Source organism: Oratosquilla oratoria, chromosome 5 (genome assembly GCF_046742065.1).
Source record: "Oratosquilla oratoria isolate Oo_2021 chromosome 5, ASM4674206v1, whole genome shotgun sequence".
In the NCBI taxonomy this organism is placed as follows: domain Eukaryota; kingdom Metazoa; phylum Arthropoda; class Malacostraca; order Stomatopoda; family Squillidae; genus Oratosquilla; species Oratosquilla oratoria.
The window spans coordinates 74,429,543-74,449,335 of NC_134781.1; the positions used below are offsets into that span (position 1 = coordinate 74,429,543).

Sequence of the window (19,793 nt, forward strand, 5' to 3'; positions counted from 1 at the left end):
TACACTTTGAAAATACCTGGAGTGTTTTACTTCCCATTATTGGTCCAACCAATAGGAGAGGACTCGTGAAGGAAGGAAGTCTTGATTCATGAAGCTTCTTTTCGTCTTTTTTTAAGCTGAATAGACCTAAGATTTTTTAATTCACTTAAGTTTATGCTTTTAAGGTGAATCTACAGTGTGTGTGTCACCGAGTGGAAGGTAATGGTAAAATGATCTTTGCTGCTACTAATTCTTGTAAACTTCACTGACATTTACAGATACTTGTTTAATCAAATCAGGGCATGATTACGAAGATGGTATTTTTGCCATGCCAACACACTTTAAACCTAGCAGTCATATTGTTAGTTGTGTCCTGGTGTGGTCATGAGTATAGGTATAGATATGGTGTCGATAAACTTGATTTTTTTTTTCCAAAAAAGTAAATATACACATTCCCTACCTCTCAGTTCTCCAAATCTTTTGTAGTGTTCTGCTCCCTTGCCTCTATGGAAACTCCGATGCAATATTAATTTCCTGCACCACAAGACATCCTCTGCACTTCCTGCCCCCTTATTCTCTCGCAGATGCAACCTGTTCCATTTTGTCCAAAGAGAGTCTCGCATCCCCTCAAAGAATATGATCGGTTGTGTTTCTCAAAATACCCGTCTTGTTATGATGGCGCTGGCGTCGGCTCGCGGCCATGTCTCTGCGCCACAAATGCAAACTTGATTCCGAAGTTGAGGCCCTAACTTTTGTGATTGGAGTTCAGTATCAACCCAACTTGACTAACTCTGGAAATAAATATTCTGTTTCTTTATGGTTGTCTGCCGTCGTGGGTTTGGGAAGAAGAACGATGGTGATAATTGATTTGCGGTTCTTGATTGTTGCTGTCATGTAAACTATCAGATTTCATGGGTGTTTTGAACAGGAACACACCAGCAGTTACGCTTAGAAATATGTTACAACATTAATGGAAATCGTCTGACAGCGTAATGAACAGACCATGGGTTGGAACAGATCTTTACGTGAAACTATAGCTTCATTTCCGCAAAGCATGTCGTCTTTCTTCTTCTTCTTCTTCTTCTTCTTCTTCTTCAATTTACTTCATGGCGCCCGTCCGTCCCAATACCAAAGGCTTTTCTTCGTCAATTTTGTCAACTCTCACAAAACTGATCGCTACGACAATGTCACTTCTCTCTCTTCCTTCTATTAATTATGGCAGCCACCAATACTTCTATTCCCTCCTCATGTGAATTGTGTGCTAGGTTGGAGGTCAATTTAGTTACTGCTCTTTATATTTTCTCGGTCTTATATCCTCCATCTTGTGTGGAGATCACGTCATCACTGCATACTCTAATCCGGGTAGGATTAATTTCTCTCTAAATTTTTTGACCGTGTGTGTGATTCACCATGGTCTTTGATCACGTGTTGGACTCATGATCGATAACTATTTCCCTCCCGGAAGAGAGCTCAGAGCTCATACATGACCGATTTATGGGTAATGCTGTGACCTTACACGCACACACACACAAAACTCCCCACCCACAAGAGTTGGAGTAACGACTCGCAGCGCAGCGATACTGAAATTATTTCAGCCCTGGGTGGGATTCGAACTCGGAACCGCTGTAGCAGCAGTTGCGAACGCTACCACTGCACCATCGAGTCATATGTGTGTGCGTGCTTTTGTGTGTGTGTACGTATGTATATGTGTGGTTTCGTGTGTGTGTGTGCGAGAGTGCTTCTATACGAGTGTTTGTATGTGTGTGTGAGTGCTATAAGCAGCGGTTAGAACAGTGGAGTATTTTGGTGTTCCATGAAGAAAGCAAACCGGAGAGAGAATGTTTAAGATGTGTAAAGAAAGGGAACAGATAAGACCAAATGCAGTGTTTAAGAAGTGAAATGCACATAAGTACACTTGGGCCAGGGTGGTTTGCGGGAGGGTAGCTTGAGTAAAAACAAGAATGGAAAAAAATGATGTTTGTAAAAAATAAATCGGTTATCGAGAATTCGTGTAATATTCTTGGTTCGATACCAAATAACCGAGCAACATTTGAAGATGTGATCTAAGAATTGATGGCCGAGAGGGAATTGAGGAAAATTGTCGTTTTATAGCCAAAGTTTTGATCCTTAGGCTTGGTAGGGCTTCCACGTGTTTAACGAAGGAAAGATAGAGAAAGCGAAAAATATAGATAAGGAAAAAAGGAGGAAAATGTTTAATTAATCCGATTTGGTTTTTCATGTGGTGTTTATGCTATGAGAATGAAAGTATTTAGTTAATAGTAAAAAGTATTCAATGAACATAAAATAGAGAGCGACCTTGTCCATAAAAAAAGATTGAGTATAAATATCAAATCAATGAAGAAATAGATTTGGTCATTACAGAATATTACCCAAACGTTTATTTTACTTAATATTGAAAACTCCGTTTTGTGTGACATGTGATTATCTTTGCGGAAATTTTGTTTGAATTTAATTTTTTCATTGATTCTGTGATTAATTCAACGTCCTAAGCCAATCATTTCTCTTCCAATTTACTTTCATTACAATATATGTTAAAAAATAATATGCATATATATATATATATATATATATATATATATATATATATATTATGTATACATACACACATACGGACATTTTTTAGATTTTTTTTTCATTCATTCTGCAAATAATTCTACGTCTTAAGCCAATCCTTTCTCTTCCAATCTGCTTTCATTACTATATAAGTAGATATATATATATATATATATTTGTGTGTGTGTGTGTGTGTGTGTGTGTGTGTGTGTGTGTGTGTTTTAATTCTGTTTCCTTTTTACTTAAAGGTTTACATCAAGCCTCAAGTGAATGTCCGATTCTTCCTAATGTACTTGTCTTACCGTTTTTCTTTTTACCCAGGTACCTTGCAGAAACACCAGAATTTAGATATGAGTATAGAGTAAAGATGTGACACATTATACTGACAACAGTTTAGAATATTGAAAGAAAGCATGAGAGCATAGGGCAGAGCAGAAACTGAGCCCCAGGGCAAGGAAGATTAGTAATGAAAGTGAGGCTAAGGCCAGTGACATGATAATAATTGAAAATATCTTCCAGCCAAGTGGTGAGTTCGTTAATATAGGAAGACACTCCCAGTCACTGTTTCCTCATCCGAGGATTCACTGCAAAAAATAAATAAATAAATAAATAAATAAGAATAAAATTTGAAACATTCCTTGAGGAAGACTCGATAAATTCGAAATCCGGATGGAAGAAAATAATAATAAACACTTGTACAAATTCTACAGAATTTCGGACAGTGCTCAAAGTAGAACAACTGGAACCAAAAACTAAACGCAAGAAAATAGACAATGCAGAATGCAATGTCACTTTCAACAAATGTTTGACATGTGATGAGATTATTGTGCCATAGGTCCTTTCTACATCGCCACCGTTTAATAGCAAGTTTGGATGAAAAATATCAATTATCGGCTAAAAGAAACCTGCACAGCGAAGCTATAGCGATAATCCCATACCACACTCCTGGTCATATGGCCATTTCCCGAAGGTTGAGTGTGGTTTGAATTTTCCGCCAAAATCATCGGAAATTTAAAATTCCCGGCTCTGTGCAGGCATGCGCATTGTCGACCCCACCTCCCCCTCCCTATCCCCTCCCTTCTTACCCGGCTAGCTCGAGCCGGGCGTCGCGTCACTTAGATCGCGGAAACGGGACCGAGTGGTTAACTCGCTGCCCACATGGGAGCAGGCGGTCCCGTTTCCTGCTGGTTAATCGTCTGTTAGTTTTATCGCTTTCCGCTTGGCTGCTGGTTTGTCTCATTCTTCGACTTTGATTTTATACGAGCACAATCCGTCCCCGTCTTCGAGCCGTCCCTGGTAAACAACCCGGGTCCTCTCGGAGGACAGGGGACGTGTCTTATGGTACGGAGTGTGGCGCCCCCCAGGGTCATCAGGCCTCTCGGCAGCGCCATACCTCTGACCATCATCGGTCCTCTATTGCCTCACGGTTTGTATCAGGCCCTAGGCGTAGACTTTGACCATATACGATCGCAATCCGTCCCCGTCTTCAGGCCGTCCGTGGTAAGAACCCGGGCCTCTCGGAAGACAGGGGGACGTGTCTTATGGTACGGAGGGTGGCGCCCCCCAGGGTTATCAGGCCTCTCGGCAGCGCCATACCTCCGACCATCATCGGTCCTCTATTGCCTCACGGTTTGTTTCAGGCCCTAGGCGTAGACTTTGACCATATACGATCGCAATACGTCCCCGTCTCCAGGCCGTCCGTGGTAAGAACCCGGGCCTCTTTGAAGACGGGGGGGACGTGTCTTATGGTACGGAGTGTGGCGCCCCCCAGGGTCATCAGGCCTCTCGGCAGCGCCATACCTCTGACCATCATCGGTCCTCTATTGCCTCACGGTTTGTATCAGGCCCTAGGCGTAGACTTTGACCTTTTCCACTCGTAATCCGTTCCCCATACGTCTTCGAGTCGTACGTGGTAAGAATCCGGGCCTCTCGGAGGACAAGGGGACGTGTCCTATGATACGGAGGGTGACGCCCCGAGGGTCATCAGGCCTCGGCAGCCCCATACCTTCGACCAATAATGGTCCTTTAACGCCTTATAACTTTCTTTGTCAGGCCCTAGGCGTAGACTTTGACCTTTTCCACTCGTACTCCGTTCCCCATACGTCCTCAAGTCGTCCGTGGTAAGAACCCGGGCCTCTTGGAGGACAAGGGGACGTGTCTTATGATACGGAGGGTGGCTCCCCGAGGATCATCAGGCCTCGGCAGCCCCATACCTCCGAGCTTCAATGGTCTTCTAACGCCTCACGGCACCACCCTCCTTCCAGGTTTCTTAAAAAAAAAAAAAAACCACCCAGCCCTTCTCATGAGCCACAGCCAACCTCTTATCAACTTCACTTGGCTTGAGTTTAAAGATGACTTACCTGATGTTCCACCCCCAAGTAAAACACAAAAGAACTTTAGACTTAGGGAGTCTAGTGTTAGTTAAAATGAGTATAAATTAGTTCAAAGAAACTACAATCATTTAGTGTAATGAGAAGAGGAAAATCAGTTTTAAATAGTACAGTTTAAGTTGGCGCAAAGTGCTAGGTATTACATGAATAAAATGCCTTGACCTTGGAAAAAAAAAAAAACACAGGTCGAAATGGACATGAATTCTCCTATTCAACTTAAGCTAATCTATAGTCATGATGGTCAAGAATTTTACCATGTTGAAATTAATTTCAACGCTCATGTGTCCCTGTGACGTCACGAGACGATCCTATGGCGCCATGATCAATCCGGTGACGTCACAGTATAATCACATGATGTCACTAGGTATTAAACATATAGAAGTCCGCTTGTGGGTGATGAGACGTCACAAATTGCCATAGCACACTATTGGATGAAGACGCTCGCCACGGGCTTCGAGAACTTCCCGCGGGAAGACTTGGGGTGAGTTGGATACATACCGAGGGTCCAGGCCCGTCTTCGTGGGAGACGCTCAGGGAACGTCTTCACCCAGGACGAAGCCTCTTGACTAACGCCCACGGACGAGGTCGCTCGGAAACGAACTTGGCCTCGCATACTCCCTTTCGGTTTCTCGCTTACCCCGAGGATCTTCACGAAACTAGTGAGAGTGGTAGGCGTACGTTGGACGGAAGCAAGCGTCTCCACACTCATGTTCCTAGACGGCTAGTTGATGCATTTGCCCACCGGGGAGGGTGCATTGGCCGACATCTCAGTGGCTCTGAGTGTGTTGGCGGACGTGGAGTTCGGGGTGGACTGGGACGGGTCTGCCCTTGCTCCCACACAGAGACTTTATTGGCTCGGGATTGAGTGGGACACAGTCAGCGTCCTTCGGGTGCTCCCCTGCGCCAAAAGAGCGTGCTTCTCTCACACGTCCTCCCTCCTTCGGTGGCGGGGGGGGGGGTGCCTCAACTTCGCGACCCCGGCCCTTCCACTGAGCCGCTTGGGGCGCCGACGGCTGGTACGGGAGGTCGACAGGAGCATACTGCTTCTCCCGCGTGACCTGCCCGGGCCGATACCCTCAGCACTCCACAGGTTGTTGCGTCCCTGGCTTCGGTCGGGGGCCCTACGCCGGTCGCTCTATCCAGGTTTCAAGATATCTACGTAGTGTAGCAACTACGCCCACAAGTGTTCGAGTCGTTCTCCCTCCGCTACGGCACCCCAGAGGTGGACCTGTTTGCCTCCCCAAACACGACCCAGCTCCCCCTTTACCTCACCTGCATCCAAAGGACACGCACAGGAGGCCCAGACGCCTTCACGGAGGACTGGAACAGCTGGAGGTACGTATTCATTTTCCTCCTCCAGCGACACTAGTCCTCCTGAAGGTGATGCAGACCCTCAGATCCTTCAAGGGTCAGGTCCTCCTGATAGCTCCCTACTGGCCAACCCAGCCGTGGTTCGGGGAGCTAATGAGATGGGGCCCTTCTCCCCTTCTACTGGGGTCAGCCTGCCTAGCCAACAGCCTTACCGCGCCTCTCCAAGCGTCACTCCAACTTGATAATTGGAGTTTCTACGGGGAGCTCTCAGCCAACTCTTCTCTACAGAGGCAGCAGACAAGATGCTCAGAGCTCACCTTCCGTCCTCAGTGCGGCAGTGTGGGTCCTGCTGACGGAGATTCCGGAACTGCCTTCGGAGACGCGCGATGGTGACCAACTCCGCCAGCATGGTCCCGGACTTCCTGACTTGGCTGGCTACCTCCACCAACAGGGCACCGGCGACTATCTTGCCTCATTATACAGCCCTCACTGATCCGCTACGCTTTGGCATGAACATCCGAGTGCCACAGAGGGCGTGAACCCTCCTAATGAAGGGGATCAGCGCCTCAGAATACAGTCCTTCCGGGAGGGAGGACGCCCACATCCACTGCGCCCGGTCCGTGCGTTCGAAGACTACGTGGACCACACGGAAGAGATTTCTGAGGATCATATCTTCTACAACTCGAAATTTAGGATTCCCCTAACCCCGAGGTCCCGGGCGCACCTGCCCTTCCGTTTTTTGGGAGAGAGCCGACCCGGGCCATGCCCCGCACGCCCACAGCATCAGGGACTTTGTGGCATCGCTGGAGTTTCTCCGCACCCACTCTGTGGAGCGGGTGCGGGACCTAGGGACTGGACATCGACGACTCCCTTGGGGACACGGTGTCTCTACCACTCGGTCGCCCCTGTCCCATGTGTCGCCATGGAAACGGCTCCACCCCTCTCATCTCAAAAAAGTGGAGGGGGCAAAGGGCGACCGAGGAGTGGGGAGGGGCCAGGAACCGTTGAACAGGATACAAATTTCGTATAATTTACGCATTGTGTGAACAGTGCAATGTTGTGCATGTCACATTCTTCGGCGTGGGTACTTGACGTTTCTGTCTCCCCTCTACTGCGTGATAAAATGAATAAGTCTCCCATAGGAAAGACACACGTAATAACGGTTTGATTCAGGCTTCACCTCTCCTCCCACCTGTCCTCGTCTCATGCATAGCTTCGCTGTGCAGGTTTCTTTCAGCCGATAATATTTCTTTGTCGCGGCTCGTGCCGCTTAAATTCTTCTTATCGGCTTAAGAAACCTGCACAGATTTAGGGTCCCTCCCTCCTCCCACAGGCGAAGCCTTCATTTCTCATTGAAGTGACGCGACGCCCGGCTCGAGCTAGCCGGGTAAGAAGGGAGGGGATAGGGAGGGGGAGGTGGGGTCGACAATGCGCATGCCTGCACAGAGCCGGGAATTTTAAATTTCCGATGATTTTGGCGGAAAATTCAAACCACACTCAACCTTCGGGAAATGGCCATATGACCAGGAGTGTGGTATGGGATTATCGCTATAGCTTCGCTGTGCAGGTTTCTTAAGCCGATAAGAAGAATTTAAGCGGCACGAGCCGCGACAAAGAAATATTTCTGGCAGGACCAGCATTGGTAATAACTGTTTCATTATCATTGTAACTGATTCCATCGCCTTGTCAGTCTCATTACAGAAATTACCCTTTTATGAAATAATTATCTAAAGTCATTTTCTTTTCTATTATTGTTTATTCCTTTAGCAATTCTTCTTCTTCTTCTTCTTCTTCTTCTTCTTCTTTTTTTTTTTTTTGTGGTGGGCGTAGTTTATTGATTCACGTGATTTGCTCATAAATATTTCTGAAATTACTAATAGCAAAGCCATAGTTCGTGCAATATCCGTTCGTAGAGAAATCTGAGAAAAACCTGCAATGGAATATTATCCCATCAACGTGATCATCATTGTTGTCATCAGTACGCTATAGACACTAATATAGTCTCTATTCATTATTTGTTTTGTTATTCTCGCATACGGTTACTGTTTCTCCAGCAAACATTGAAGATGCTTAAATGCATGTGGACACAATATTCACGGAAAATGTCAACGTTAAAAGAAGGTAAGGTAACTTCTACTATAATCTTGAATGCCCTGGTTGTGAGACGCTCATGCTTGTCCATCTTTAAATCATCTCCCCTCTTGCGTCTAGTGTTTGAGTTACCAAGATGAGTAAGTATGTCTTAAAGGAGACACGAAGATGCAGGACGTCAACAGGCTCCTCCCAAGGTCCAACTTGAAAGGATCCTCCATCTCCTTCACTCTTGCTCGACGAGGGACATGTAGTGACCCTTCGGATTGAGCTTGGACGAGGATCATCGTTCCACCGTCCTTGCGGCCGCCAGCCAGGCTTTGGACCGGTCCCCAGATGTGTTCCTGCTGAACCGAAGATCACAAAGGGGAAGCCCCACAGTAAATAAGACACACGTGTACATTAATATTGGCAATAAGTAAATGTTGCAATCAGTATTATTGAGGAAGTTTGGTATTGTTTTTTTGTTTTTTATGATGACATATATATATGGGGACCCCGTAAACAGTGCTTAGGACAGTGATTCATGTACTGTATTCCGCGACTGTCCCTTAAGTGCGCCGAGTAATTATTATTCATAGGTATGTGTAATTAGAATTTATTGTTATTATTATGATAATTATCATTATTGTTGTTGTTCTTCTTCTTATTATTATTATTATTATTTTATCATTATTATTATTATTACTATCATTATTAGGTATGTGTAATTGGAATTTATTGTTACTATTATTTTATTAGTAGTAGTAGTAGTAGTATTATTGTTATTATCGTTATTATTAATATTATTATTATTATTGCTGTTATTGCAATTATTATTATTATTATCATTATTATTGTTATTATTTTATTATCATTATCACCATTATTACTACACGCGCATGCACGCACATAATCGTACTAATATTATGCCAAATGTGTATTTCTGTGCCAGTGGAATAGACACCAAACTTACACCACACTGTACAGTTGGTGCGCCGTCTAAGTCCAAGATGTGTCATTAGTGCGTCACTAAGCAATAAAGTTTGAGAAGCTCTGGCTTAGGTCTCTGTAAGCCTTAATCTGGCACTGCCACTAACCGTTGTCGGTCGTCGTATGACCGATCTGAGAACCATTAGATACCAACCGGTTGAGTAACTTTTGTCCCGATGAATTAAAAGTGAACTATGCACAGTAAATATAAGCTCATATCTCTTGAGCCTCGAAGTTAGGATCAGTAACCCGTGAAAAAATCTTGTATAAATGCGGGTGCGGGCGCGTGTGCATTTGCGTGTTAGTTTGCTTTCTACGCTCAAAAGTATAGCGAGCTCCCAATGTATCTTTCCTCGCTTAATTATATCATTTCAGCGCTTTGATGAAAATAGCCAAGATTTGCATATAGTTCATGTAGCTATCTCCTTTTTTTTTCCAATTAATCTCAAAAGTTGGGAACTATTTTTGGTTTCACTTAACTAGACCTTAAATTCCAAATTACGTTACTAACAGATGCTTAAGCAAGCAATAGCGTAAGATCTTTTTCACTTGTTCCTGTTTATGAAAACGTCGTCTGTATTTTATTACTTCTCTTTTAACAATTTTGTATGCGTCAATTAATTTTATCTATTAACTTTTTTATTTCTCTTACTATTGGCTTACTTTCCTGGCCGAGCGAGCTAGGACGTCGTGACTTTTGGTGAAGATAGAAGGGATGGCTGTTCGAACCCTGCCACCGGCGGAGTTTAACCAAGGGCATTATGGTTCATTAAATTCCACGCTACAAAGTCCTCTGTGAAGGGCACCGACCTAGCCTCCCGATAGGGGGGAGTTTGTGACGTTAAACCATATCATCATTATCATCATCATGTATGATACTCTACCTCGCACTTTTCAAATTTAGTCTACCTATCTACCAAGAACTTTTTCCCCCTTATAAGGGAGGTAGCCAAGCCAAAGGCACGTGTCTACCCCCACCCATTCCACTCCCATCTACTACCCTTCCCTTCCTCTCATCTTCGCTCCTCGTGGATGACGGGTCATCCCTGTATCCCGCCCACTACCCTGGGTCAGGAGCAATGTAGTAAGACATAGTACATCCACAGCAAGGCCGCCTCACTTAATCGGCGACCCCCGCCCTCCCCGTCCTTTCATGCAGAAAAAGAGAGGGCGGAGAGAAACCCCTTCAGACTGTGTCAAAATATCATCCATACACAACCAATACCTACTCCTCCGTTCAAATTTATTTATTTTCTATTATTATTTTTTTTTTTTCAAAATCACTTCACAAAGTATATGGTAGTTGACCACGTAGCCAAAGACTTTTAGTACTTATTCTAAAATCACTTTACAAACATATGGTAGTTGACCACGTAATCAAAGCCTGAGAGACCATTACGAATATTCAGAATAAATCTGAATCGAATTAAGGAAGAAGGAGACAAGATCAATGTAGCCCTTTCAGCTCTCAAACAGTGAAAATCCCATGGCAGGGCGAACCCCTGTTAGTTGCGGTAAGCCGCTTGTTTTTTACTCCGACATTGGGTTGTCCGTCTTTCAGCACAAGGTCTTAACCTAGACCAAAGAAAATTACTTGTTAGCCTGAATATTTCTAGATTGTTATTCTATGAAAAGGGTTAACTAAGATAGCCTTAATCCCAATCTTACCCTAAACTGAATAAAATTGTCTGGCCTTATATACAACAGAATTTGATGATGTTCTTCACTGGCATAGCTGAGAAACTCTTCATAATTTTTAATCTTCCCTTTGTATGAGCGTTTTCATTTCACTAATATTTTCTATTCTAACAGCTGTTCTATTTCTCTTTTACTATAAGTTTCAGCCAATTGAAAGAATACAAATGTCTACAAATAGATAAGACCAAGACGCCTCGGTGTCTTCTTTTTGAGAAGAAGAAAAAAAAATATCAAAAGACTACTTCCTTATTTGAGATTTTTTCCTTCTCTCTAGTCAAAAGAATTATAAAAAAGGTTCTTCCTTCTACCAGCCAACACATATTTACGTCACTTTAACTACTTAGTTAAGAAATCCCAGTGGAATCTAACTTACGATTCATAGCTCCACGCTTTTCAGCGCTAGAACAGGTGGTATGATATTGCAATGTAAATTTGTTTGTATTTTCTAAAACATCGGGTGTTGAGGCGAGATGAGAGAACCCATTACTACCCGATTTCGATTATTTTGACCGACACCATACAATTTCGTTCGGACAAGGAAGAGGTCAGAAATATCATTCTCTCCTCAGATGAGCATTGTTTGCTGTTCACGAAAACTAAATATACAAATTGCATTACATTAGCGAAGAGGACGGGCACAAATTATTACATTAATAATGAGTCATGATGATGATAATGATTATGACGACGGTGATAACGAAGGTGATGATGGTGGTGACGATAATAATGAACACAATGACAATGATAACCATTACTATGATGAAGTAAAATATAATATTGCAGTATCAATGATTATCACTATGATTCTGTACTTCACTGAACGTACTGCAATAAAACACATTTCACGGTAACCAGAATAAATACACAAAGTTGGCCTTGGCAATGAAAGAGTTAACGGAGATGGCTTGCAACTTTTTAACTATCGAAGACTTTATCCTCAACTAAATTAAATCGCCGGGCAATAACAAGAAAAATTGTATAAGTCGACCATAGCACCAGATAAAAATAAAAATCGACATAAAGATAATGTTTACGCAGAGTATAACCTCCTGTAAGGCAGAAATTCATTCTCGCTGCGTCATTTCATCCTCACAAATCCAATTTTGGCGGAAACTTCCGGCGGCTCCTGCGGGCGCCAAGCTTGACCTTCCTCCGTATTCTACACGGTAGGCGATGTTGCAGCCGTGCCTCAAGTCGTTGGGATTTATCTTCCACGCGTGCTCTGGTAGTGAAGGAGCTAACAAGGCTTTTAGGACCTCCACGCTTCCTGCAACATCCCCATCTCCCCCACCCAACTCGGCCGCCGATGGTCCCAAAGCACCACTATCCTCCCCCCTCCCCCTCCAAGCTTCTGGCCCCTCCTCATCTCTTTGTCCGTTCTGAAATATGCACCTGGGGTATCGTGCCTTGAATTCGGATGTGAAACATGGACGAAGGTAACGTTATCACCTTGCCAACGAATATAATACACATACACACACGCACACACATACACCTCACACATACACACATACACCTCTCATGGCGCTGTGGTTAGAGCTCTGGCCTGCCACTACGGAGGTCCGGGTTCGATCCTCGCCCGGGGCTGAAATAATATCAGTATCGCAGCGCTGAGGGGTGTTACTCCAACTCTCGTGGGCGGGGAGTTGGGTGTGTGTGTGTGTGTGCAAGGTCATAGCATTACCCATAGATCGGACCTACGAGCTCTGAGCTCTCTTCCAGGAGGGAAATAGCTGTCGATCACGAGTCCAACACGTGATCCAAAGACCAAGTGAATACACATACACGACTCGTGGCGCATTGGTTAGAGATTCCGGCTGCGACTACGGCAGTCCGGGTTCGAATCCCGCCCAGGTCTGAAATAATTTCAGTATCGCTGCGCTGTGAGTCGTTTTCCAACTCTCGTGGGGGGTGGGGAGCTGGGGGGTGCGTGCGTGTAATGTCACAGCAATACTCATAGATTGGTCATATATGAAATTCTGAGCTCTCTTCCGGGAGGGAAATAGCTGTCGATTACGAATCCAACACGTGATCCAAGACCATGGTAAATCACACACACACACACATATATATATATGTATGTATATATATATATATATATATATATATGTATGTATATATCGTATTGCATTGCCATCAGTCCACGTTCCCTCTCTTTTCTGTGTTTCTGTAGCTTATAAGTCCCCTTTGTCCTCTGTCTTATTTACTTTTCTGAAGAGGGCTACAGCTGAGAGCCAAAATATAGACTCTTCTTTCATTCGAAGTTTATTTTCTCCGACTGTGGGTTTCTTGTGTGTTATTTACAAATGTGCTACTACATTTATGTTTAGAAATATATATATATATATATATATATATATATATGTGTGTGTGTGTGTGTGTGTGTGTGTGTGTGTGTGTTATATTCTAAATTTGCGACTACAATATTGATGACAAAATAAATTGCTATCTCTTCTAAGGTCGTTTAACATTCCCAAGCAGGGTCATAATTATACACGCACAGGCATACAGAATAACTGCTTGGTAAAATTAAGCGGCCTTCGAAGAGACCTCAGTTTCATTTTTCATCAGTGCTGTAGTTGCAAATTTAGACTACAATATATATATATATATATATATATATATATATATATATATATATATATATACAGTATATATATAAATATGTGTGTGCGTGCGTGCGTGTATGTGTATATATATGTATAGGTATATATATGTATACGTATATATGTACGTGTATATAGGTGTGTATATATATATGTATATACGTATATACATACGTATATATATATATATATATATATATGTATTGTATATATATATATATATATACATATATACATATATACATATATATATACATATATTTATATCACACAGGATCCCTCAGTCGGAGAAAGAATAAACTTTGAACTTCTCCGACTGTGGGTTCCTGTGTGTTATTTACAAATGTGCTACTACATTTCTATTTAGAAATATATATATATGTGTGTGTGTGTGTGTGTTAACAAACAAACATACACACACACACACACACACACACATATATATATATATATATATATATATATGTGTGTGTGTGTGTGTGTGTGTGTGTGTGTGTGTGTGAGTGTGTGTGTGTGTGTATTCAGGTAAACTAATATGTTAAGTACACGCAGTCCTAAGATAATGGATTACAATGAATTGCAATGTCAAAACATGGCTAAATAACCAAAGCATAAGATCAAGTGACGTTCTTGATTGCGAAATTAACTTCTGAAAACTGTATTATCAAGCTCTTTCGTATTGAACTATATATTGTTTTAGTCTGCTTTATACCATATAATTTTATTCAGTTGTATATTACTCCTACGATACTCGTGTAGCAGTGTGGCTGAAGAGGGGAGAAAGTAAGTTTTTGTCCTCTATTGGTTAGATCAGAACGGTTTTAACAAGCGGACCGAAGCCGTATATATACAGCGTGGACAAGCTCCCGTGGCGTATAATTTTTTCTTAACTGCAGTGGGTTGGATCAGGCCGGTTAGCAAACGTCAGGTCGCATCTCCCAGGTGCACGCCACGTGGTGAGTACAATGTACACCCCCGCGTCAGGTCGCGCGTCATTCTTAGTGCACGCTACGTACTAGTGGTCAGTATACCCGTCTCAGTTAAACTCCTTTCATACGGTGATTGATATCATTTGGTTATGGTGTGTTCCATTGACAGCAGAGGGGTTAAATCGGTCTCTGTTAAACGTTTCAATTAGCACCTTCAGTAAGGAAAGGTATTGTCCTACTCTTCCGAATGGCCTGAGGCCGTCTTTGCATAGACTTGATTCTTCCTCCTCGTCCTTCAGATGACGACGACTTCTCCGACAGTCTTAACGCCGGACATTAATGAAAATAACGGTTTCTCGTAAAATCGTTAAAATCTTTATGTCACCATTAATTAATCGAATTTGAATTCAGACGAGTTCATGGCGTCGTCTCGTGTGACAGTGGGCGGTGATTGGGGAGTTTGTGCCCAAAATTTATCTTTTTACTTTTTTGTGTGTGACTTTAATTCTTAACTCTGAAAATAGAAATATGTTAAGGAATCCGTGTACAGTGTACACATGCGTTACACATACATGCACACACTCGGTGGCGCGGTCCGGGTTCGAATCCTGCCCAGGGCTGAAATAATTTCAGTATCGCTGCGCTTCGAGTCGTTACTCCAACTCTCGTGGGCGGGGAGTTGGGTGTGTGTGTGCGTGTAAGGTCACGGCATTACCCATGGATCGGTCATACGAGCTCTGAGCTCTCTTCCGGGAGGGAAATAGCTATCGGTCACGAGTCCAGCACGTGTTCCAAAGACCAAGGTGAATTTATAAATGTGAATCGACGTACACGTAGACAATGCTCACAAGAAAATGTTAGTTGTGCTTTGAGTTCATTCTTAAACCAGATAATGAGAAAGCAGTACGTTATCATACTATGATATGAACATACATGTATATAAACATGAACATGTGCGTGCACACACACACATATAGACAAACATGTACATCGACGTAGATGTGTATGTATATTTTATTCATACATGTATGCATCAGATAAAAACCAATGATAATCGCCGACACGAGGTGACTCAGTGGGATGGACGCTGGAATCATGTCTCCGAAATTCGTCTTCAAAGCTCATCAACATTCAATCTCTTCGCCATGCCCGAGGTTTCACTCACTATCAACTTCCAATATTTTTCCACACTTCCTATACATAAGACGAGATGACAACAGGAGACTGATCTCCTCCTCCTCCTCCTCCTCCTCCTCCTCCTCCTCCTGCTCCCCCTCCTCCTCCTACTACTAGCCAGCGACGTAGAAACGGCTCCATACTTAGAAAACTAGGCAATACAGCGTTTATTCCTGGAGGGATGCAAGTGAGAAATTGAAGAAATTGAGGAATTGATTAAATTTACCAGCAGGCATGAGCAGCGGATTTCCGTTCAGATAAACTCAAGGATGTCTATATGTATGTATATATATGTATTCAGTTTGTTGCCACCACGTTACTACAAAATCTCCCATTTCATTCCTAGTGAGTCCTTCGGTGACTGTCACTTGTCTGTCCGCTTTGGCTGAGCACATCAGTCCCTCCTCCCCTCCACCTTCACTTTCTCCATCTCTCTTTTAATATTCTTCCTCGACCTAAGCCAAGTTCCCTGAGCCTTTCTTCATCCTGTAATGCTGTCTTCAAGAGCGAAATTCCTTTGTCACGTTTTAGCCTATTACACCTGTAACTTTTGTACTCGATGTCAAACTTTGCAAGTCAAGTGATCGTAGACCTTCATAACTTTCGTCATTTGGACGCAAAAGGCAACAGTCAAGACGCAGCTCCTTTCTTCCGTGTAGGTTTTCAGATCTGATCTGCATAATTGTTCAAAATTCTTAAATGCGGATCGGGGCGTTTCTGTTTGAAAGCCCGTCGACCCCTGTTAAGTGAGACCTTTAACACCTTTGAGAGTTTCCCTAAAAGAGGCGACGCGACGTACTAGCCCTTTCTCGCTAGCATGATATATATATATATATATATATATCTATATATATATATATATAGATATATATATATATATATATGCAGAAGACATCACTTGAACGCGTGATACTCGTATGCAGACAAACCACTGGGAAAATGAAAGAGATGAGACCGAGCGCTTTCGTCTATTCAGACATTTTCATTTTCGTCTGAATAGACGAAAGCGCTCGGTCTCATCTCTTTCATTTTCCCAGTGGTTTGTCTGCATATATGTATATATATATGTATATATATGTATATGTATATATATATGTATATGTATATATATATGTATATGTATATATATATATATATATATATATTTTTTTTTTTTTTTTTTTTTTTTTTTTTTTTTTTTTTTTTTTTTTACTTCGTTTGAGTAGAAACTACTTCGGTTACGATTTTTTTATTTTCAAATTTCCAAATGTCAAATTACTCTTGCGTCAATAAATCAAATTTTCAAATGGTTCAAATTCTAGCATCTTGGTTATCGCTAGCGTACATATTGTGCGTTTCTGTTGAAATAAAATGCTTACTGGATCATAAGCTTTATGGAAAAACTTAGCCAACTAAACTGCTGGAAGTCGTATGTTAGACAATGTTGTACTTCAATGAAATGGTTCAAATTTATTTACCTAGATTTAGAATGTGAATCTAGAAAACATTAAATACCTCTGACACTTTCTTTTTCTTCAAGGAGATCATATTCACTGTGAACTAGGTAGTCCAGTGGGCTGGATGTCGGATAGGAGCATCTCCCGACACCTGTCAAGGAGAGCTTGGGGTCCCACACCGGCTTTCCAGAGACGCCAGAGCCAACAATCGAACTGGAATTACTTACTTTGGCTTGATACATAAGTATTTCACTCGGGATGTCTCCGCATCATAATTAATACAAAAAAAAAGCACCATCAATATCATTATCATCATTATCATCATCATCATCGCCATAATCATCATCGTCTTCATCATCGTCGTCATCATCATCACCATTGCAGTCCTCGTCGTCATCGTTATTGTCATTGTCATTATCATCATCACCATCGTCGTCGTCGTCGCTTTTGTCATTTTGATAATCACCATCGTAATCGTCGTCGTGTCGTCGTCGTCGTCGTCATATCATCATTATCATTGTCGTCATATGACCATCATCTTCATCAGCGTCACCGTCAGCGTCACCGTCAGCTTTAGCGTCAGCGTCAACATCATCACCATCATTATCATCATCATCATTGTTATCACCATAACCGTCATTTCATCGCACTGCAATATCTGCCCTGGCTTGGCGCCCACTGGAACAGAGTTCCGAGAAGGAATCAAACAGCAATTTACATATGAACCGTCGTTTTGCGTATTCAATTGATTGATGTATATATTTAATAAGTGGAATGGTGGACCCAGGTGTTGCCTGGAATGAGATCCCCATTGGTCAGACTCACATAAAAAAAAAACACATCCAACTAAAATTTCGTCTCGCGATCTGTACCACCACCTCAAAATCGATCACTTCAAATGGAATCGATAAAACACAATCTGCGTCCCTCTATTCCTGTGCTTTTCAGTTTTGATTCCTCCCATGTCCTTCACGTATGTGATGCTGTTGCTTTATCTCGTGGAGAATGCTTCAAGCACAATGGTCTAGCATCCCAAACCTCGTTAAGGGTTTGTGTTGTCCCTCGCCCCCTTGGAAGCCTGCTAGGAAAAACTGTTCTGTTCCTTGATCGCCTGTTGAGCTTTAATCCTGCCTATCGAATAACTAAAAGGGGGTTCTATGTCCTACCCACCATCTCCAGCCCCTTCTGGTTGCCCTGATTGTAAGGTCTTGGCCTATAGAGTCGCTGTACTTAGTGAATCGACTTTTTTGTGGGCTCTTACAGTAGCTGAAGACGACTCTGTTGATATCTGATGAATTGTTTTCACTGTGATTCTTCTTTCTCTTCTTCACCTTCTTCACCTTCGTCTTCTTCTTTTTCTTCTTCTCATTATTATTATTCTTCTCATTCTTCTTCTTTTGCTTTTTCTTCTTCTTCTTCTTCTTCTTTTTCTTCTTCTCATTCTTCTTCTTCTTTTTCTCCTCATTCTTCTTCTTTTGCGTTTTCTTCTTCTTCTTTTTCATCTTCTCATTCTTCTACTTCATCTTCTTTTTCATCTTCTTCTCAATCTTCTTCTTCTTCTTCTAATTCTCATTCTTCTACTTCTTCTTTTTCTTCTTGTCATTCTTCTTCTTTTGCTTTTTCTTCTTCTTCTTCTTCCTTTTCATCTTCTTCTCATTCTTCTGCTTCCTCTTCATTTTTCCTCTTCTTCTTCTCATTCTTCTTCTTCTTCATCTCATTCTTCTTCTTCTTCTTCTTCTCATTCTTCTTCTTCTTCATCTCATTCTTCTTCTTCTTCTCATTCTTCTTATTCTTCGTCTTCTTCTTTTTCTCATTTTTCTTCTTCTCATTCTTCTTCTTCTCTTCTTCTTTTTCTCATTCTTCCTCTTTTTTCTTCTTTTTCTCATTTTTCTTCTTTTTCTTCTTCTTCTCATTCTTCTTCTTCATTTCATTCTTCTTCTTCTCATTCTTCTTCATTTTCTCATTCTTCGTCTTCTTCTCATTCTTCTTCTTCATCTTCTCATTCTTCTCCTTCTTCTTCTTCATCTTCTTCTCCTTCTCCTTCTTCTTCTTCTTCTTTTTCTCATTCTTCTTCTTTTTCTTCTTTTTCTAATTTTTCTTTTTTTTCTTATTCTCATTCTTATTCTCATTCTTCTTCTTCTTCATCTCATTCTTCTTCTTTTTTTTTCTCATTCTTCGTCTTCTTCTCATCCTTCTTCTTCATCTTCTTCTCATTCTTCTCATTCTTCTTCTTCATATTCTTCTCATTCTTCTTCTTCTTTTTCTCATTCTTCTTTTTCTTTTTTTTCGTTGTTTTTCTTCTTTTTTCTTTTACTTCTTCGTCGTCGTATTCTTCTTCTCCTTCTTCTTCTTCTTCTCCTTCTTCTTCTTCTTCTTCTTCTTCTTCTTCTTCTCATTCTTCTTCTTTTTCTCATTCTTCTTTTTCTTTTTTGCTCATTCTTCTTCTTTTTCTCATTCTTCTTCGTCTTCTTCCTCTTCTCCACCTTCTCATTCTTTTTCTTCATCTTCTCATTCTTCCTCTTCTTCTTCTTCATCTTCCCATTACTCTTCTTCTTCATCTTCTCATTCTACTTCATATTCTTCTTTTTCCTCTTCTTCATTTCATTCTTCTTCTTCATCTTCTCCTTCTTC

At 41.9% G+C, this 19,793-nt stretch overlaps 1 protein-coding gene across 1 annotated transcript in view; it reads right to left on the reverse strand.

The window, feature by feature from the left end:
* Positions 1-793: 793 nt before the first annotated feature.
* LOC143025309 (beta-1,4-glucuronyltransferase 1-like) overlaps positions 794-19,793 on the reverse strand; it is a 24,841-nt gene continuing 5,841 nt past the window's right edge. Inside the window, exons 3-4 of the mRNA XM_076184783.1 lie at positions 8,478-8,692; positions 794-926 (exon numbers count right to left, since the gene is read on the reverse strand). Of these exons, the coding sequence (XP_076040898.1) occupies positions 794-926; positions 8,478-8,692 (348 nt within the window). The remainder of the gene's footprint in view (positions 927-8,477; positions 8,693-19,793) is intronic.